This window comes from Hippopotamus amphibius, chromosome 4 (assembly GCF_030028045.1).
Source record: "Hippopotamus amphibius kiboko isolate mHipAmp2 chromosome 4, mHipAmp2.hap2, whole genome shotgun sequence".
Taxonomy (NCBI): Eukaryota; Metazoa; Chordata; class Mammalia; order Artiodactyla; family Hippopotamidae; genus Hippopotamus; species Hippopotamus amphibius.
This window is the reverse complement of record NC_080189.1, coordinates 143,484,589-143,506,320: the sequence shown is the minus strand read 5'-3', so window position 1 is coordinate 143,506,320 and position 21,732 is coordinate 143,484,589. Positions and strand designations below refer to the sequence as shown.

The following is a 21,732-nucleotide window of genomic DNA, read 5'->3' as shown; positions in this document are numbered from 1 at the left end:
ACCAGGTTTGTGTATGCTTGATACTTAGAATCCAGCTTTGGGGCTGCAGAGACACGGCGAAGAAGCACCTTCATTCAAAATAATGTGTAGCTGCCACACTGCTCTCCACTGCGTAGGTACTTTTTAAAAAATCTCACCGCATTTCCCTTTTTACTTGTTATAAATCCCATGAATAACCTGAATTTTAGACATTTCATTATCTATTATGGTCCCTCTAAGAAGTGGAGTTGGAACGGAGAAAGGAGACAAATATTCATTGGAGAATTCTAACTTCTAAACTGAAGGCAGGATGGGAAATTGGATTGAGAGGAGGAGGGAGGCAGGAAAAAAGGAAAACCAGGGGAGAAAGATGGCTTATCTTCCCCTGCTATACACAACTCTCTCCAGCAAAAGAAACAGAGTTTAATGACAAGATTTCTGGTTCCTTGTGATAATGATTTAAAAAAATAAAGAAAGCAAGCAAAGGAATGAAAAACAAACTCAAGTTGGCTTCCAGAGCACCCCAGCTGTCTTGCTTCAAATATATAACGAGCTGTACTCAACATGGTAGAATGGAGGAAAAGTCAACAAACAGCAAAGATGTTTGCAGGGACACGAAAAAAAGAATACATCATGAAACTGGCTGAACAGCAAACATCATACATACATTATAAGCAGAAAGCTCTCTAAAAATCAAAGGAAAGGCGTTGGAAGGTAGAAAGAAGAATGCAGAGTGAGAAACCCGAGCCAGCACGCAAACACAAAAGCCAGCTGTGATAAATATCAGGAAAAAAATAATGGAAAGAATATTTATCTGTGACTTCAGGGTGGAAAGATAAACCAGAGCAACTAATTTTGAGTAAAAATAAAGATTTATCACTGTCAAAATGTATTTGGATTTGTTGACCTTTCTAGGGATATTTTTAATACTACAGTTAAAGCTGAAAGCTGAAATTCCTGTCATTCAGACCACATCCCTGTACTCAGCCACTTTAACTCCTTCTCTTTCTTTAAAAGGAAAATTTGAATTCACCACCATCTCATTTCAGGGCCAAGGAGTCAACTGGCAACGAGTGCTCGTCACATTCATGTACCAAAGACCTCTGCAACGTACCTTGGAAGATGAAAACAGAATACTTTTAGGAAGCTAATTAAAGAAGTACAAACACACGAAATACCTACTGAGAAGTAAATAAGCCATTCTTAAAAGCTAGAGCAGACAGAGGGCAAAGAAAAGGGGGAAGAGGCTGTTCACATTAGAATGCTCATATTTCTGGCAGCATTTCCTCATCCGTATCCTTGACCTTCCACCAAGTGTCAGGTTCTAGCGAGGTGCTGGGACAGAGTGCAGGTGAGGCAGACCCAAGCCCTGCCCTGACGGGGGTCCTTAAGGAGGGAACATTTACAAGGCACAGAGAGCTCACTAGAAATAAATGCTTCTGGCTGGAGGGAAAGGAGGGAGTCAGGAAGGGCAGCTTGCTGGAGAGGACACCTGAGCTCAATTTTAGCAGGTGAACGGGATACAGCAAGCAGAGGGGACCACGTGCGTGACAGCAATTGAGAAAAGAGGAGAGAGAGTTCTAGGAACGCACAATGGGGGGCATGATGGAGGAGGCAGAAAGGAGGCCCCAGAGGCAAGGAAATATGTTATCTGGGCGTTTCATGTGTAGAATTTAGTATTCTTCAAAGCGTCTCTTTTCTCTGAGTACCTAAGAAACTTACTTTCAGAAGTCATGCCCCTAGCATACATACTAGCCTTTCAGAGATCTTTTAAAGTCCTAAAACAGTGGCTAGAATAACTCTGTATTCCTCCTCCTCCCAAATATCCTGTTAAAACAGAGACCTTAGAAATCACATGGCAATTCTGATACTGCAAACCCACCTCAAAAAAAAAAAAAAGAAAAGCAGAATTTGTGTTAGATAATCTAATAACACCTATCTACTCTGATTAAAAAAAATGTTTGTCTTAATTTAAACGTCTTTCTAATGTTAATTAAATTCTCTTAAAATGAAGGTCAGTTAACTAATACTTTAAAAAGCAGCACATAGGGGATTCCTAGGTGGCACAGTGGTTAAGAATCTGCCTGCCAATGCAGGGGACACGGGTTCGATCCTTGGTCTGGGAAGATCCCACATGCCTCGGAGAAACTAAGCCCATGTGCCACAACTATTGAGCCCATGTGCCGCAACTACTGAAGCCCACGTGCCTAGAGCCTGTGCTCTGCAACAAGAGAAGCCACAGCAATGAGAAGCCCACACACCACAACGAAGAATAGCCTCCACTCACCCCAACTAGAGAAAGCCTGTGTGCAGCAACGAAGACCCAACGCAGCCGATAAATAAATAACAAATTAAAAAGAGAAAGAAAACCACCCCATTTAAAAAAATAAATAAAATAAAAAGCAGTACATATACTCCATATAAAGTATATAAAATATTTTTGTGCATAGACAATATTAGAAGTGAATGTGCAAAAAATGAAAATACCATTAGCATCACAATTTTTCTTCCTTCTTCCAAAATTTTCATTAATATTCTCTATATATCATCTTCTAAGCACAAAGCTTTTTAAATTAATTCCACATTACGTGAATATAAATGGTCTGCCTTAAAAAAAATTCCATTTACAAATTTATCAGTGGAGGAAAGCTAAATGATTAGTGTTAATGATTAGTGCTAACCTCTAAAAGTTACAAGAATCTAACACACAACTTAAAACTGGTTTAACCCTAGGAGAAATTGGGGCGAAATACACAAGCAAACTGAAGAGTATGTGATTTATGGTAACTAACAGCATGGTGAGTATTCTAGGGGCTTTAAAAAAGCCCAATTAGATCAGAGAAAGATTCTTTTCAACGGAGTACAGCTCTATTGTCTGAATCTAATCTGAATGGAGGCAACAGGAAAAACAGGGGCAGGCAATCCTCTAACCCTTTCCGTGGCCCTGAAGGAGAGGAACATAAAGGGAAGTGTAAGAGGACAAGCCGTCAAGCAGGGAGGAGGGGCCAGCTCCCCGCGGGGCTGTCGCCTGCACCATTGTGTGCTCCGGGCTGGCTGGTCCAGAAGGGCCTCCCCGGCCTTTCTATTGTTGTAATCACAACTTCAGAACCTAATGCTAAACATCACGCGTCCCACCCTTCGGATCATCATCAAAAGGCATCACTGATAATGACATAAGATGTACAGGCTCTGAGAAGCCCAATACGCATAAGCTTTAGAATCTGAGACCTGCATTCAAATTCCTGAGCTTCCAAATCCTTTACTAACTGTGCAGGCTCCTAGGTGAAGCTCAGTCTCCAGGCATCTCTGCTTCCCCCACTTCTCCAAGGACGGTGACATCACCTCCTCTGAGGCCTGAGGAAACTGAGCACCTGACTTGTGGCAGGTGCTGGGGCCCCCTGACAGGCCTCGCACACCCTGCAAGGGACCCAGAGTTCTCACTGCCTCCTGCAGTCAGTAGATGGCACAGCAGCCGGGAGAAGGCAGGAAGCGGGAAGTCCTGCTGGGACCTCTGCTACCTACAGAAGAAGCCACTCCACCCAGCTGCCCCTGAAGAAAGGGGGACGGGGAGAACATCTTCTCTTCCAGGGGGTCCCCTCGGAGCTGAGGAAGAACACAGGCTCATCGCTCCAGCTAAACTGCACTCGGCACTTGCGAGGAGCAGTAGTATTTCTTATCCAACACGGAGTCTGTATGCTTAATTATCAGGGACAGCATTTCCAGCTAATAAACCCAAAACATGCGCTTTGACAGTCATCGGAAGTTGGGGGTGGGGAGTGGGCAGAGGGCACACAAATTATCAAGGTGACAAAGATTTGTGTCTTTTCTCTCCCATCTCGGGAAAAAACGAGTTGTGCTATTTTTTAATATTTAAAACAGCAGTACACGGGCGGACAACTGTTATAAGACAATAATTCAATTGAAGGGCATTCTAGTGCGTAAACCACTCAAGTTTCACCCTTGTGCAGTTTATTACATTATCGGAACCTCCTGATTGAATTACTTCCCTGCAGAGCTTCCAAGTCTCTGCTTTTCCCCCATATAACATCTAACACTGCTTATCAAGAGGCTAGATTTGTCCTTTGGTATTTTACCATCTGATATCTTAGGACGCCTGCTTGTTAAGGACGTTTTTTTAGAAACCCTGGGTTGTGTGCGTCTCACCACATCTGTAACTAACGGAAAAAGCTTAACTGCCCTCACAGGAAGGTCAGAACTGTACAGCATAAAGCTACACCAGCTTCCAGAAGGGTCTACGTCAAAAGTTTCATCAAAGCCTTAATGGGCATCTGGTCTAAGTTAACACTCAGGGTAAGCAAATAAAAGGCACTTTTCCTGGCCTGCTGTTGGCCTGTGGTTTTCGGATTAGCTAAACCAGGGCCACTGTTGCAACAGGTTGTACTAAGGACTGTCAGGAAGGAGATGGAGGGAGTGGGGAAAGTCCTTCCCCTTAATCGATACTAACAGGAAAATTAAGAGACAAAAAAGGAGCAATCAACCCACAGGGGCGTGAGAATCCAGGCAAAGGCAGACCTTCACTCGAGAGGAGAAGGGCTTGAAGCTCCTTTTCCAAGCTGTAAACAAAATACAAACTCGAGCCTAAGTCATCACAGACAATGGCAAAAGAACAAAGATTTCAGGGGTGCATGCCACAACTAATGAGATTAGAGATTAGAAGAATAACTCCATGAACTGGCTTAGAAACTACAGAAATGAACTTTGAATTATTTTGGATTTATAACAGCTGGTCTTCCTTGAAGCATTAATTTAACTGTAATATATTCAGGTAAATAAGAAGGCAGATAGGAGGAGGATTCATGTTTTTATTCTCTGGAGATCATATATTTGATTTTTTTGAAAATAAGGCACAATACGTAAGTGGGCAAAGCACATGTGCAGGCAGTTTCCCTCCCCCCCAAAAAAGTTCCTGTAAGTTGTAAACATTTAAAACAAAATTCATCCTTGCTGGTAACTACATAAATGAGTCAAGTTTTGTGTCACTGTGTTTAAAGAGAATACCCAGTATGGAAAGGGTCTGATTAAAAAATAAACACAAAGGTACAAAACTGCACAAACAGTTGAGGCAGGATTTAAGAACATGGGTGCTGGAGTCAGAAAGGCCTGGGTTCCAATCACAGCTCTGCCGTGTGATACAGTCCAGCCATCCTGGGCGAGTTTCCCAAACCCACGCGTGGCTCAAGTTCAAGTCCCTCATCTATAAAATGATGAGGGATGGTATCCACCTTCCCTGGTCAGAACTTAAAGGGGGCCAGGCACCAGCAGCTCTGCACAGGACCTGGCTAAGAGCAAGCTCTCAATGCAGGATATGAAGACACTATCACCACCACCCATGTGCCAAGCCCGGGTGCACCTTCCCCGAAAGGAGAAAGAACCCAGACGCAAAGCAGCAGCAGCCCAGCTGGAATTTCCACATTCTTGCAGGAAAAAAAAAAAAAAAAAAACTCAGATCCCAACGCCCCCTCTTTAAGGATGATTTTAAACTGCAGGCATCTGACCAGGCACCTCCACTTCAATTCAAAAGGAGGAAAACACACTGAAGACAAGGTAAAAGTTGAGACAGGGGCGAGGAGGGGGCAGAGCAGCCATCAGACACCCTGAAGCTACTGCTAACATCGCAAGAATGTAACTCTACTCTGCTCTGCTCTCCCAGCAAGCAGAGGCGCTGTTCTATGGGCAGTGTGGTCCCATGCCCGCACTCCTGCTGCCCCAGCTCAGCCAGTGACAGTCAAGGCCCTGGGTTTCACTAACAGCCAGGAGGAGGAGCGCCCGGTATTCCTCCCTAAGGGCGAGTCACCGGATGGTCTGCACACTCAGCCTCCTCGGAGCAGAGGAAGGAGGGCCATGGGGCTGCAGCTCCTCTCTGCCCAGGGGACAATGCCTGTGGGATGCCACGGCGTCGGTGTTTGGGGAAAGCGAGGCTCTAGAGGACAGCTGGCTGAGTGTGTAAAGGTCCTTGATCCCTGACTGCTCCCCTGGGTGGGGTCTGACCCCAAAACATTCATCAGTTCTAGCACAAGTTTCCAAAATACACTACTGAGCAAACAAATGATGGCTTTATCCCACCACAGCCATCTCTCAGGAGAGGGATCCTCTCAGCAAGGCCACTGTCCCTTGGCGGGGAAGGGAGACAGAGGGCGGGGGAAACGAACTACAAAAGAGGAAACGCAGACCCATTTGGAGATTTCAAAGAAGATCCATCCTGTGCATTAGAAAGCTGAAATGGGCCTGCTACTTCCATATGGAATAACTCCTTGAAATGCTGTCAAGGCTTCCCAATCCTGGCGGCCTAGATCTCTATAGGGTCCATGCTGCCCTTCCTTCCAAGGCTCTCTCACTCCACTGGCCCTCCAACCCCATAATTTCCAAACTCACTGATGTCCCTCAGCGCCTCAGCTTCTACGCACACTGCTCTCTCCCTAGTGACCCTCAGCTAATTCCTCCTCACCCTTTCCATCTCACTTAAACGGAATCCTTCCCTCTGCACAAAAACAAGCTCTGTCCCCGACAGTGTACCCTCATAAAGCCCTGTCCCTCTTGGTAGCACCCGGCCAGGCTTAATCTGTTTAAAGTCCCTCTTTCCTGATGGGCGGTAAGCTCCAGGAAGGCAGGGACCACTCTGTTATCACCCCCTGTATCCCCAGGGCAAGTAGATGCTGACCAGCTGATGATACTTCATCTCCTTACCCAGGCACTCCAGCCTCCAACCAAATCCTTCAAGAAGCTCCCTAAAATCCCACACCTTTCCTACCACTGCTCTATAAAAATTCAGGCCCCCTTTCAAAACTCTGCCCAAAGGCTGCCTTCGTCAGGGTATTTTCCCAATCTCCTAGCAATACACATGCCTTTGACCTTCACCCTGGTGGAAAGATAAACTTACCTTCCAATCAGGCCCTGCCACAGACAAGGTGAGTTCCCTGAACTGAAGTCTCACTTCCCAAATAATGAAATCTAACTCCTGGGACTGATTAAGAAAAACACAAAAGAATCTGGCACGCAGCACACCTGAAGTAACGACTCCCTCCACCCACCCCTCGACACCACATATTGTTTGTTGCTTAGTTATTTGTCTTGCCCTTAGACTTTGGCCCCTGGAGAGCACTTCCTTATGTGGATTCCTAAATGTGAGATCATCCGCATCGCCAAAACAGCAACCATAACAGCATCGCCTCACGTGTACTGAGCAGTTAATGTTTACTGCATATGTTTAGACACCGCCTAATTTCTAGTATGTACAGTGACTCCCACATTTAATTAAATGTCCCTACAGAATACATGTGCAATAAAATAAAACCTATACATTTGGTCCCCCAAAGATTTTAGTGTAGTTTTAAGCTTTAAAATCGCCAAAATTATAAAAGCTACAAACATACAAAATACACCATGAAGAAGTTTATTAAAATTTCTTTTACACTTAGTTTACAAATGCGCATACAAATTTTGAATGTGAAAGTTTTCATTTTACCTGTTTCAGTCCTTCTGATTAAAAATGGCAAATGGTAAACGCATTAAACAGAATCTGGGGAAATTTTAAGACCGTCCATTCATTTCAGCTCCTATAGGAACCCTTTCTTCTCTCCTAACAGCAAGGTGCTCAGGTTGAAGGCAGTCACTGGCAGCCTCTACACCTGTGGTTCCTTCCAGCCCGAGGACCGTGCGTGTGGCTGGCAGCTGGCCTGCTGTCACACTGCCTCCTTCTGGAGGGAGAATACAGAGTGCACCACGCCACAGCCCCCTTCTGCCTTTGCCTGCTTCCTACCCCGATTCCATGGGGTAAACGAGACCCAGGAAGTATTTCAGGAACTACACTTCCTTTCCTACCGCTGACAGTCTCAGAAGGTACAACCCATACAAATGAGCTCTCCATCACCCAGTGTCTTGCAGGATGTTAGTACAGGTGACCTCCCCTCCTCAAATCGCTGTTGGTTCTATTATTTCATGTTGGGTGGCCTTTAAAAGCCTGAAACCGGCATCACGCACTAGCTGTTCTGGGCTAAAGCTGCTCATGCTCCAGTCTTCCAGAAGCACAGTTCTCAGCTCAGCCGGGCCATTCTTCAACAGCATGCTCTCAATGAATTTCACGAGGTAATATTGATTATGGAGAGGAATGAATGCAGAGAGACTCACAGATGACTTATATGCGATAAAGTTATTCCACGACTGCTTTTGTTAGCTAAGGTTTTCAGACCATATGGTAGTTAGTGTTCGGAATAACTCATCCAAAAGGCTGCAGTTATGCTCATTAAAATAATCAATAACCTGAAGGAAACAAAAATTCAGCAAATTATTTCCTATTTGTCAGAGCTGACAACTGAACCACATGCAAATGCAATCCTGTGGTGCTTCAGTTATCTACTGCTGTGTAACAAGCCACTTCAAAACACAATGGCTTTGAAGGACACTGGCACTAGGAATTCGTCAATTCGGCATAACAAAGAGGAAAGGGCTCATCTCTGTTCCACGCAGTGTGGCCTGGGGCAGCCTGACGGCAGAGGCGCCATCGTGGCTTCACTCACAGGTCAGCTGCCTCAGCTGGGTGGCTGGAGTGCCTGGGGGCTGGCCAGGCCGCCTCTCCTTCCACAACTTCCCACCCGCCAGGGCCACCCTCCCCAGCAGGGTAGTTGGACGTCTTTATATGGCAGCTGTCTTCTAAGAAGATGCTGTGGACTGAATTTATACGTTGAAGTCCTAACCCTCAGGACACTTCAGAACGTGAATGTATTTGGAGACAGGGTCTTGAAAAAGATAACTGAGGTTAAATTAGGTCACATGGGTGGGCCTTGATCCAATATGACTGGGGTCCTTATAAGAAAAGGAAGGACCACTAGGGATGGGCACCCACACAGAAAAAGCCACGTGAGGACACAGTGAGAGATGGCCACCTGCAAGCCAGTGAGAGAGGCCACAGGAGAAACCCAACCTGCCCACGCCCTGATCTTGGACTTCCAGCCTCCAAAATTATGAGAAGATAAGTTTCTGTTGTTTGAGACACCCAGCCTGTGGTATTTCGGTATGGCAGCCCCAGCAGACCAACCCAGAGAACAAAAACAGAAGCTACCACACCCCTTAACGCAACGTCCAAAAGTCACAGAGCTCTGTCACAAAGACTGGTCAAAGCAAATCACAAAACTAGCTCAGATGCAAGGGGAGGGGATTTACCTCCTGAGGGAGGTCCAGCACGCTGGCCATATTTGAAAATGACAAGGGAAGAACGTGGGACTAAGTTAAAACTCTGACTTCTCTTATCTGATCTCCAACGGGCTGCAAGTCCTATTGGGAAAGCTGGGTAATGTCCACCTCAATACACGGCCTTTGGATGTAACTCTTTCACTGAATGGTTTACAGAGCCAAACACCTGAATGCTTAACACGTGAACACAGTTCAAGAATGTGAAGACGACGTCAAGAAGCATAAACTGCTGGCACACACAGTCCAGTGGTCTGCTCTCTCCAATAGCTCTCCTGCACACCCTTTCAAACAGCCACAGAGCAGAACTACCGACTCCATTCTGAACGCCACCCAAGAGCATGTAATAATGAAAGCACCCAAACTCTATTGTAGCCTCAAGTACCACAGCAAGGACCCCCTCCATAAGTTTCCAGGATCTGGCGAGAAGCACACTTCTTTGTATTTGTGGTCCTTGTGCAGAAACGGCCTTTCCTCAAGGTAATCAATCCATCATTTCAGCGCTCCAGAAAACCCTCACTGCTCACCCATCCCAGGTTTTGATGATACCCAGAGCGCCCCACAGCTGTGCAGCAGGACGCACAGGGAGGCCAGGTACGGGCTGGAAAGGAGGGGCCTCAGAGGCTCCTCAAAGGGGCTTGGTAATATAGTAAACAGCCATTTCATAACAACAGCCTGGAAGCCAAACACACAACTGCCTGCTTTGGTTGGATTCTGCTAAACCAGTACTAATTAGAATGGAAGCACAAAGCTTGAAATCTTATCTTAAACACAGAGCGAGAACGCAGGGGACAAACGGAGTTAATTGTTTGCAAGTGAGAAGCATTAGGTGGACGGCTGGAAACAAAACCTCAAAGGAGAAAGACTGGCAGTGGTCTTAAACCTGCTGCTGAAAACACCCTGGATGCATATTTATTAGGTCTGTCATCCGAGAGGCTCGTACCCCCACAGCCATCGCAAGCAGGCACTGATGACCAGGGCCTTTCTGCACCACCCAGGCGCACTGCAATGCAGCTCCGAGCAGCTGGTGGACCGGGAACAGATGGCCTGCTTCCCTTCAAGCCAGAACCTTCTGCAGGTGACAAAATGACTGTTAGTGACTGACAAAAAGAAAAACAAACAAAAGTTGAAACAGGAATATCTGATGTCAGCAAGTACATGTTTAGTATCACAGGGAGCCTTTACCTTGGGCCCTTTAAGGTCGGGAGGACTGTTTACCAAACTGCAGCTGTGCTACAGAATCGGCATTCCTTCCAAATCGAGGAACAGTCCCCAAGCCCCCAGAGACACCTCTGAGCTGAGCAGGGCGCTGCAGGGTGCCAGAGGAACCAACCTCCTAGGCACCTGGAAAGGTGTGCCTCGCACTTCAACGGGGGTGGAAGCCATCCCTGTCCTCAAGGGGTAAACTCTTCTTGGAGGGAAGAAGAGATCTCCTCAGGGAGCTCTAGAGAAATGCAATTACCACTCTGGGCACGCGGCAAGCAGCACAGCGGACTGGACCCTCTTTGTGTCCAGGGATGTCAAATGTATGTCCGTCTATTTGTCTGCACTTTTATCTTCCCTTTGGTAAATGGTTTACATACTTTGCCTCCTTAACTAATAGAATACTCAGAATCCTTTGGCCTTAAGAATGGAACCCACTCAGGGTGGCTTAAACAGGAAAAAAAAAGTAAATAAAAACTGAAAATGGTGGGGGCTCTCAGAGGATACGGCATTACTTTCTCAGAAGAGTTTTCCCTGATCTTCCCGGCTACAAGGGCCCCTGCTACCTTATCCCCAGCACTTGACCGGGCCAGTCCCCGCTGCCCTGCCACCCGAGCACTCTCCTCCCCCTCATCCTGCTTCGTCCTCCTCCTAACACTCTCGGAAATTAAATGCTGTGACCACCTGCGTGCTGGCTCATCTGCTCCAGCCATCTCTCCCACTGCAAGGTGAGCTCCCTGCACGCAGGGCTGTCTAGCTTACTCTTGCTGTAAGCAGCCCAGTACTTACAGTAGGCAGCGCTGGGCCTCGGTCAACAGTCTTCAGTCACTGAACGAGTGGCTGGTCACTCACAACCCTGGGCAGTGGGTGCAACTGGGTCTCACAAGGGACAGGAACCAGAAACTGGAAGCCAGACAGCAGCTGGCTCCCACACAGCCCAGTGCCTCTCGCCTGGGCTTCTCCTTCCACCCCCGCTGCTGCAGCCCGCCTTGCAGAAGTGCTTTCTCCACCCCCAGTTTCCGAAGCGACAATCCAGCTACAGTCTCCCATGCCCTGAGGATAAAGTCCCAAATCCTGCTGGATCTGCCCTCCCCCCTCACCTCTCATATGATTTATTCCAACCACTCTCTTCTAGCCATCTCGGGGCTCCTCGCCATTCCTCAAAGAAACGTGTGTGCTCACCTCTGGGTCTCAAGACGGTGTATCCTCCTCCCAGAGCAATCGTTCCCTCTACCTCCACCTGGCTATCCCCTTCTCATCCTGGCCCAGGGTGAGGTGGCCCTGCTAATGTGCCACATAACCCTCCCCGCCCCGGGTCATAGCTTATGCTCCAAACTGCTTTCTATGTAGGCTCCACACTGGCAGAGACCATACCTGTCTTGTTCACCACTACATCCCCTAATGTCAAGGACAGCATCTGACGCGTAGCAGATGCTCAAATATTTGCGGAATAAATAAATGAACTGCATATTTGTAATAGCTGTTCCCTAAAGGGCTGTGACAAGAACAAGACAGCAGTGCACGTGTCTGCCTTGTCTTGCTGTAACCCCCACGCCTGGAAGAGTACAACCCCAATAAATATTTGTTGAATGAACAGATTCCTGGCTTGCCTGATGTAACTCCGCCCCTTTCTCTCCCACTTGGGAAAACACCGCAGATGCAAGTGGGTAAAATCACGTTATTAACAGGACATTTTGGAATCATTTGAAAGATCCACACTTTATGTGTCATAAATTACTGGCTACGTACCTCAAAACTGATCATCACATATAAGATGGCTGAGACAGTGGTTGAGAACAGCGGATTAAGACAAAGCTAAGAAATATGAAGCACTTTCTGCTCTTGCTATTTTTATTTTCCAGATCTTAAAGGTGACAGTAAGCTCGATAAGAACTATTAACAGAATCATTCTTACTCTCACAATTTTCCTCTTATAAAATAGATTCTGCTCACCCCAAGAGAAACCCTTAGTCAAATCAGAAGATGTTAGAAATTCCTTTTCAGTTATTTTTCTCCCATACCAATGAGCTCCGTCAAGGGCTACTGTCTCGACTCCAAAGCCAATCTATGGCCCCATGTTGCTGATCTCTGCTTAGCAGACACAAAACCACTGCCTCAATGTGACAATACTGGTCTCCCTCAAATACAGCAATTAGCATGTTTTTGGTTTTTTGGTCTTTTTTTTTTTTTCCTGTTGCCACATTCAGTGTATTTCCCATCAGGTTCTTTTTTCACTAGTGGGTAGTCACTTCTGTTTTAAATAATTAACTTATTTATTTATTTTGGCCATGCCACGTGGCACGTGGGATCTTAGCTCCCCAACCAGGGATCGAACCAACACCTCCTGCATTGGAAGCGCAGAGTCTTAACCACTGGACCACCAGGGAAGTCCCTTTTGGTCTTTTCTGTGTACATGTCTTTTTCTTTTGATAAAATATGTTTTAGTAAAGTTGCTGGAATCTGAATCAACCTGGTTTTATATTTGTTTACCTAAGGCATCCCCAAATATTGATCACATGATGAAATATAACTAAAAATGAAAAGTCCTAATGAAGGTTTCAGCCTTGGTGTGTTAGAGAGAGAAACAAATAAATCTGAGAGAGCCAGAAAAAAACCACATAGACAGCCACACACTCCAAACAAGACTAAAGTTAGTAAAGGAAAATATAGTAACCCAGAGCCAGTGGCATCATGACCCTTAATAGCCTACAGAAGTAGACACTCCATCCACACAAACAGATCTGAGCTCTGCAGATCACCCCACATGCTGAGGGACAGCAAAGATTTTATTTTATTTTTTAAAGTTCAAAGATCTTTTAGTCTATAAAGGATACTAGTGTTTGATGTCTGGGCCCAAATTAGAGAGAAGATGAGAAAAGGAAAAGTGTTAGGATGTATTTTAAGGTTTCTTATTACTACCAAGAGGAGGAGTCAAGGCACAGTGCCAAGGTTAAGACAAAAACCGGCATCTAGAAACCAGACCTGCTTGTTTCAAAAAATAAAGACCATACACTCTTCCAGCAACAGTTCTCTTTGTCTTACCTGATAAAATGTTGCACAATCTAAAGGGGAAAAGGCACATACCCCCTGACCTTCAGCCATTTGTAGACCTTGGTCAGTTTCAACTACAATACTTTATTTTTGAGTCATATATGTAGAAATTCTCAACCCTTTTTTGCACAAAGGATCCTTTTGGCAGTCTGATAAAGTATACTGAGCCCTTTCCAGAAAAATACTTTTAAATGCACAAAATACAATACAAAAGATTAAAAATGAAATCAATTATACTTGGTTATCAAGATAGTTTTAAGTTGTGACACAATAATATATGTACTTCTGGATTAATGCATTAAATAAATCTAGCAGGAGGTCTATCTGCTGCCTATACACATAATAGAGTGAAATGCTAAATCTCAGTTTGAATACAGTAAAAATAAAGATGTATTTTTCCCCCATCCAAGTTCAAGGGCTCCCTGGATTCCATCTGTGGACCCTAGGTTAAAAACCTTTGGTTGAGAGAGCCAATAGAAATACATATTTCGAAGCATCGAATAAACATGAAAGCCTTGCAAAATGCATTATCCATTCAACTGTGAGGGGAGGGGAACTAAGCGAAAGAACATTTCTCCAATAAGCCTCGGTGGGCCATTAGCCGGCAAGAGAGCCTCGAGCTTCAACTTGAACCCAGAAAGAGATTCCGCTCCCCGCATGCAAGTTACAAAAAAAAACTGAAGCTTTGAGGAATTGACAGCACTGTTGGACTCTGCCCTGAAGTGGGGAAGCAGTGACCCAGCAGTGCAGTGATCCAGCTCAACTATGAACTTGAACAAATCTCCTTCCTTCCGGGAGCCTCAGTTTCTTCATCAGTAAAATTAAAGAGCTGAACATGTACCATGACCTCTTAGGGCCCTTTCAGTTCTAAAATTTCATCATCAGATTATCTCTCCCTTAGGCTGGTTATTTCAGCCTACCGAGCTTAATTTCAAAACATCACTGTCTTCCTTAAACTTGGAACAGAAAGTTTTACCAAATTTTGAACACCCTCATGTACAACCTAACACCAACATGCCAAAAACACGTATACCATTGCAACTTTCAAAAATGCCTATTTTGTACATCTCTACTTCCAAAAAAGTAATCACAGCATCAAACTTTTCTGCTATTAAAACACAGTTCCCGTTCGAATTCTAGCACCATGACCTCAAGAATATACAAAATCAACACACAGTGGGTACCCAGACTATGTTAACTATACCTTTTCCACATTTGAGCCAATGAACACTGTGACAGGGTATAAACCAGAAAGGTCCTTGACAACTACCTAATCCAATTGTATTTCGTTGTTGCTAAAGAAACAGCAAGAAAGTGAGGGACTAAGCCACTATCATAAAGCCAGCAGGCAAGAAAGTAGGAATTCAATCCAGGTCTCCTGATTGCTGGTTCATCCCCTCTCTATGAACTATACCAAACTGTCTCTCAAATCCTGACACACTTCTCCAACTTTAACATTTTAGCCAGGTTTTAAATTAACAGCAAAAAACACCTGACAGGTAGACCAGTCATTTTCTCTATCTTCCATTACAAAGTGGACACAACAAAGAGTTGTGGCTACGATGCATTCACTGGTTGGAATCATGAAATGATTAAATTCTACCAATCTACCAAGAAAATGATGACCCTAGTAAGATCCTAACTAGCTGGCAATTCTCTTAATATTGTGTAACACATGAAAAGATGCAGAAGCATTTGTATATGGATATAGGCATATACATCTATAGCTCCTCACTCTGCTCTCCAGGACTTCTTAGCCACATTTTACTATGAAATTTAGAACAGAACAAAAGGGGCAACCACACAACAGTTTTTTTTAATGAAAAATCCACTGTATCTTATAAACAAAAAGCATAACAATATCATTAGGAATTTTTAGATCTCAAGGTTAATTTTATCAATAAGAAAATCTACTAGATACTCTCTGCCATTATTTATATTCCAGATGATCAGACATGCAAAGTTCATAATAATAATTTTTATTTGATCATTACTGTTGTTTTAAGAGGGAGGGTCCTGTCTCAAGTCCTAAGGGTAGAATAATGATTAATAAAGGTCTCTTTAAAGTCTGTCTACCTTTTCACTATTTCCCCCGCATTCTTCATTGTGTTCAATATTGTTAGAGAGTCAGAAAATTACTCTCAAAAATAGAGAAAGGCCACAATTCAAAAACCAGACTAGCATCTTCTTAGAACCTGGTCTCAACTCCCCTTTCACTCCCTCAGAGAGACCTTCCCTGACCTCCCAGCTAAAGAAAGCAAGAGCTGCCCACAGCGGACATTTCCTAAGCTAACCCACTTCTGCTGAGAACCTGGCAGCACCCAAAACTGCCATTTATTATTCATTTGTTTACGTTTCCTCCTGTTTATACCTGCCACTCCACACTAAAATGAAGCCTCCTGTTCACTGCAGGATCCAGCATGTCTAAACAGTGCCAGCACACAGTAGGTGCACAAATAACTGATGAGTGGCCCAAAATAGCAATGTAAGTGCCAAGTCTGTCATACTAAGTGTCTCCTGGAAAAGCATGCTTAAAGGGCAGAGCACATGCAATTGGCAACGCATTTACACTGCCTACTTTACAGGAAGCCTGTGATACTAGGACAATCCAGGGTATAAATCCCTCTCGGGGCTTTGGAATGCCCTGCACTTCCAGCTATGAACACAAAATCCTCTCCAGGCCCACTCACACACTGCTTTCACGAAACATCTCAACGACGATTTCCTCAAAAGGAAATAATGAAATAAAGTCCTGGCCCAAGTTAATCTTTCTTGTCAGGTTCACAATGTTAAACATACTTTGAAGCCAGCCACACAAACAAAACCAAACTGCACAAAATTAAGCTGGGCTGAGGTTACATAAGAGAAGCTAAACTCTGGCTTTTTTCCTGCCATTCCTCTCTCCTTCCAGTGAACCCTGATATCTGTCTTTTAAGCGCCATTAGATGCAGGTGAGAAAAATGCTTATCCGCAAACAGCTTCCAAATAGGTAATGAGATTTCCAATGATACTCCACCTAATACCACAGCAACAAAGTAAGGAGGACTGGACAACTTTGAGCTGAGCTGTGTCTGGAAGCTTCTCTTAGAAAATCTTCCTTTCAAGTTATTTTTAAGTCGGCACTTACTTCAAGGTATTCAGTTATCAAAACACATTTTTCAGAGCGCCCTGAGTTGCTCCATACCCATGAGTCTTCACATGCGTGCTAAACCTACCTTTCACCACCCATAATGTTAAGAACACAGGTCTTTCAAGAGAGAAGGACAAAAGCGCGGGTTCCCGGGAGCGCCGGATCCAAAGGAAAAAATAACCCTTTCTCCTCCAATACTAAGCCCAAGTTGTTCCTTCTCCCGAGTTTCCCGCACTTCCCCCTCCCACTCCGCTCCCCTTTCACTGCCCACTTTACCCGGCTGTAATCCAGGCGAAGCCTTTCTCCTGGCAAATTAAGGGTAAACAATAGAAATGTCACAGGGAAACTCAGGAAGTAGATGAAGTCTCTAACTGCTGCCGTTTAACGACTGTAGATAATTACTATCTTCAAAATGTGGTTTTCACAAGCCGAGAGGGAGCCGAGGCGGGCGAACTCCCCGGCGCCGGGAGGACATCTTCGGGGCCGAGTCCCAGGACCGAGGGACGAAGGGGATGCGGCCCCGCGTGCCGGAGCCCGGGGGCCGCAGCGGCGGTCCTGCCCGCTCCAGGACACTCCCGGCGGGGAGAAGCGAGGGCCCGCCCGGCCGCCCGGGTCACAGACAGTTCAGGGCCCGGGGGCTGCGGCTGCCCGCGGCGGTCACCATAACCGTGTGCAAAGCGCTGCCGGCGGACGCCCCCCGCGCGCATCCCACCGCCCGCGGCGGCCGGGACTGCGGGGCCGCGCCTGGAGTTCCGGGCCCCTGGCTCCCAGTATGCGGGGACACAGCGCCCCCGGGGGCCTCTCAGCTTCGCCAAGGCGTGGGGGGGGGGTGTCCTCGGACACAGCGAGGTGCCTGCGACGGCGGTGCTACCCGGCCCGGGGCGCGCGAGGAAGCCGAACCCCTGTCCCCGCAGTGCTGCCGACGACTTGGTCCCCGAGCGCTGCGCCCCGCGGGGCGCGGGGTGGCCCCAGTCCCCGCCGCGGCCGCCGCCCCCGGCTGGCCACGCTCCGCCACTTCGCCACCGTCCTCGGCGCGGAGAGCGCATCCCGGTGCCCGCAGCAGCGCCCCGCGCGCGCCGATGGGGGCATCCCGCCTCCGCTCCCGCCGTCGCAGCCCTCCGAGCCGCTCGCGCCGGCCCGGGCGCCCTGGCGATCCCCGGAGAGCCCCCGGGCCACCCCGGCGGCCCCGCTCCGGGATGCGGGCGCGCGGCGGCCATCCAGCACGAAGCGCTCGTCGCCTGCCCCGAAGCTCCCCGGGTCGGGGGCCCCCGGACTCACCCCAGCACCACCAGCTCCCCGTATTTCACCGGCTCCTTGTTGGGGGCGCAGAGCTCCTCCTGGCCAGGGGAAAACATGGAGCCCTGCTCGGCCGCCGCCGCCGCCGCCTCCGCCGCGATCCCCGCCGAGTCCGCGCCGCCGCTACAATCCCATCCCAAGAAGGGAGTGAGCGCGCCGGGGAAGGGCACGGCGGCCAAGGGGGCGCGGGGCGGCCAGTCTCGCGGCTGCTCCGTCGTGGCTGCGCGGCTGCCCTGCCGGGCTCTCCGGAGCTCCGCGCGGCGCGGCTGCCCCGAGCCAGACTCGACAACAAATGCGACCGGGCAGCAGGGGGACCTACCCGCGCCGAGCACCGCAGCCGCCGCCGCCGCCGCCGCCGCCGCCGCCGCCGGAGCCCAGCGGGAGGGAGGAAGGAGGGGAGCGCGCGAGCTCGAGGGGGCGGGGGCAGCGGGCGGGGGAGGGGCGGGGGCCAGGCCGCGGAGACGCCCGCGGGCGCGCGGGCAGGTGGGGGCGCCCCGCCCTCCGCGAGACGCCTGCCGCCCCCGCCCCCTCTCCCCGCGCCCCCTCCCCCGGCGCGTGGGGCAGCCCGCGTCCAGTCCCCGCCCCCCTCGGGCCGCGCTGTGGATCGCCCCCTTGTTATGTAAACATAGAGTAAAAGGGAAAGGAAGTTCTTAAAGGGGCAGCTCTATTTTTTTCTCCCCCTCGCTTCCTTTCCCAAACTTAGCCGCGCGGGGTTCTCAGCCCTGGTCCCCGAGTTCTCCAGCGGCTGAAGGCTGCACAAGATCCCGGGAGCACAGCGGTCAAGGTTCCCAAGCCTAGCCTAGTTTCCCTGGATTCCTTAGCTGTAAATAAAGTACTTGGTCTCTGGGTATGAGAGCATTTGCTTTTCCCGGTGTCATTGTGTCGCGGCACACATCCGGAGGTGTCGCACACGCGCACCTCCAAAACCAAGTCCTTCAAAGCTTGAAGACGTCTATAAATGTGGAGGGCTTTGCCAATTGGCACTGGATTAGAGGGAGTTTTGAAGGCACTTGGAGAACCTCGCCATTGTGCACGATGTAACAACCCAGTTTGTCGTCAGCAGAGTTCCACATGGTTCAAAAAAAAGATTTTTGTTGTTGTGGTTGTTTTGTTTTGTTCTGTTCTGTTTTGTTTTAAATCCATACTCTGTCCCCTTTCCCATACCTTCTCTCAATCCCCTAAGGAATTTTAAGAGGAAATTATTTGGGTAAACTTTTTAGTGAATATAAAATTTCCTTTATTATCATAATTTAGCCAATGCATTATGTTTGCTTTTTATGCTTTTCTGAATAGTTACCACTATGGCTTTAAAATATTTTAGAGTGTAGTAGATTTACTGACTGCTGTTTCTCATCATGCAGGATTTTATTGTTTTACCATTTAAGCACTCGTGCTGGAAACTCTACATATTATTGTCAGTTACTACCTCTCAAGCCTGTTAAATATTTAAAGAAATAAATACTGCAGCTACCCTATGTATAAACACTGACTGGTTGACTATGACCCTAAGTAAAGGGCTAGGAAAAAAAATAATTGCATCAGTAACCTTCCATTGCACTGTTCAGCACACTTTGTCTAACATTCTCTGATAGGTTATTACTATAGTGAGGGGATGCTGCAGGAAATTTTACTTCAGTTAGTAACAAATTTGTTTTTAATTGGGGCTTTAGAAATAAATTATTTCAAATTAACTAAAGCCTCGCCACTCGTAAGTCAAACACACGAAAAATTTTTAAACAACTTACCTCACCTAAGTATAAAAACTCTATACTTCAACTGAACATGGCTATTCTGTGTATTTTACATATTCTCTGTAATGTGTGTGTGTATTGTTAGTTTTAACCAACATTCCTTCGCTAAAGGGTTGAATGCTTTCTCATCACTGATGTCTTGGTGTGAATTTCTGTCTGAATTTCTGCCTGATTAATGTTATCTTCATCTATCTACTCTATGCTCCTACTTCCTTATAGATGTGTGGGTAGCAAAGATCTACCAGAATCATGCTGTGGTTATGAAGTCCCTGGTTATTATAGTACCTGGCTCTGTCATTCTACCTTCACCAGGCTTGTTCAGTTGCTGCTACTGCTCTCTAGGCTACAGTTACCCCCTCCCTCCTTCTCTCTTGGCATGCTGTGCTTTTGTGCATTGCATTACAGGATTCTGGCTCCATTTCCTCCTTGCTGTGCTCTGCATCTGCTCTTAGGAAGATGGAAACAAACATTTATTAACCTCCTACTAAGTTCCAAACACTAGGCTGAGAGTTTCCCATGAGATGTCTCGGTCTTTGCAGGACCTGCATTCTAGCTGTCTGCCCAGGGCTCCTCTGACTTCCAGAGGGCCATCTCTCTCGTTCTGCTCTCCCTGCCTGTCTTTGAGCTTGTTTAAAGTTCTTCATCAGGTCTTTCTTCATCAGAGTTACAGGAAGTGTTGCTTTGAATCAAGTTTTTGTAGCAGTGGAGGCTTTTTATCCTAGGCAACACAGGGCTGGCAGACCAGTTTTAGGAATCACTCTTAACACCTGAAAACCTGAGGAATGCCGGCAGGGGCCAGGAATGGAAATCCAAATGAGCAAAAGGGCCAAGTGAGGGCTGTGGCAAATTGCTGAAACTGTGTCATCTCAGAGGGGCATCAGTTACTCCTCTCCAGCTAATTGTTGCCATGTGACAATAACAGCTTACTGTTGCTAAATTTAACTTTTTTTTTTTTAAAAGTACAAATCCTGCATTTTATGCCAAATCCAACTTTTAACTGTAGGCAACTTGTTCAAATTTTGTTTTGTTTTAAACACAGCATGGGCCCACCAAAACCATGTCTTTTCTAGAATGGGCTGAAGTTCCCCAAATTTGCTTTAAAGGTAAGAAAAAGAAAAAAAAAAAAAAAAAACACTCCTCAAGTGGAATCAAATGGCAGAGCTGGGAGGTGAACAGACTGGTGGGACATAAACTTGATTTTCTCAGAGAGTAGGTGGCTTGTGTCCCTATAAGAGCCAGCTTGCACCTTTCTCTGTCCATCCCTCATTAGAGTTTTCTCTTCACAACTTAAGCCAATTAGAACATTACCCCCACCATCCCCTGCTAATATTAGGAATGACTGGAGCATGAATGTATCTCTTCTTGAATGTAATTGTTTTAGTTGGTAGCTCAAGGCTGGTGGGACAATCTGGCTGTGCCATCTGCCAACCCACTGAAAGCCAGGGTGGGTTCGACTGACCTGGCTGCCAGGGCAGACCCCCCTCCCCCTTCCCTCCCCATCATTCCATTTGTGTCTCTCCTAAACCACTCTCCTGAAGAGGATGACCCACCCACAGCGTCCCAGAGGGAGCTGATGCAACTTCTTGGGCTACCTAAGGCCATATGTTAACTTCACAAATAAATAATATAAGGCTTTCTCTTGATTTTTCTCCCTGGTTATGTCTCTCTGTTTTAAGTTAGAATGAAAAGATTTAGTGAAGAAGTTTATGTTTGTCTTAGCCGTACCTTTTAAAGTCAATCAAATAAATGCCTTCCAGTATTTCTAGAATAAAGAGTCTAATTTTTAGTCACTCTCCATTCTACCTTACATGTTTATGTTTGCAAAGACTAAAGAGTAAGAAGATACTTTCAAAAAATATATGTTTGGATAAACCGATCATTTTTTTCATAAAAACTTAGATCACATTTTATTTTTAAATTTTATGTATACATACATATATATATTTTCCTGATTGGAAAAGTAATATGAGCTCCTTGTCAGAAGTTTGGGAAACATGAAAAAAGGGATTTTTTAAAATCTTACTTTATTTAAATCGTCCATAGTCTTGTTACTCAGAAACAACCCTGTATAACATTTTTTATGTATTTCCTTCATCTTTTTTCTTTTTAATTTTTATA

At 46.4% G+C, this 21,732-nt stretch overlaps 1 protein-coding gene across 1 annotated transcript in view; it reads right to left on the bottom strand.

Annotated features, from left to right (window-relative positions):
- Positions 1 to 18,168, bottom strand: part of PELI2 (pellino E3 ubiquitin protein ligase family member 2) — a 207,269-nt gene extending 189,101 nt beyond the window's left edge. Inside the window, exon 1 of the mRNA XM_057731270.1 lies at positions 17,846 to 18,168. Within this exon, the coding sequence (XP_057587253.1) occupies positions 17,846 to 17,922 (77 nt within the window). The 5' untranslated portion in view covers positions 17,923 to 18,168. The remainder of the gene's footprint in view (positions 1 to 17,845) is intronic.
- Between the last annotated feature and the right edge of the window lie 3,564 nt (positions 18,169 to 21,732).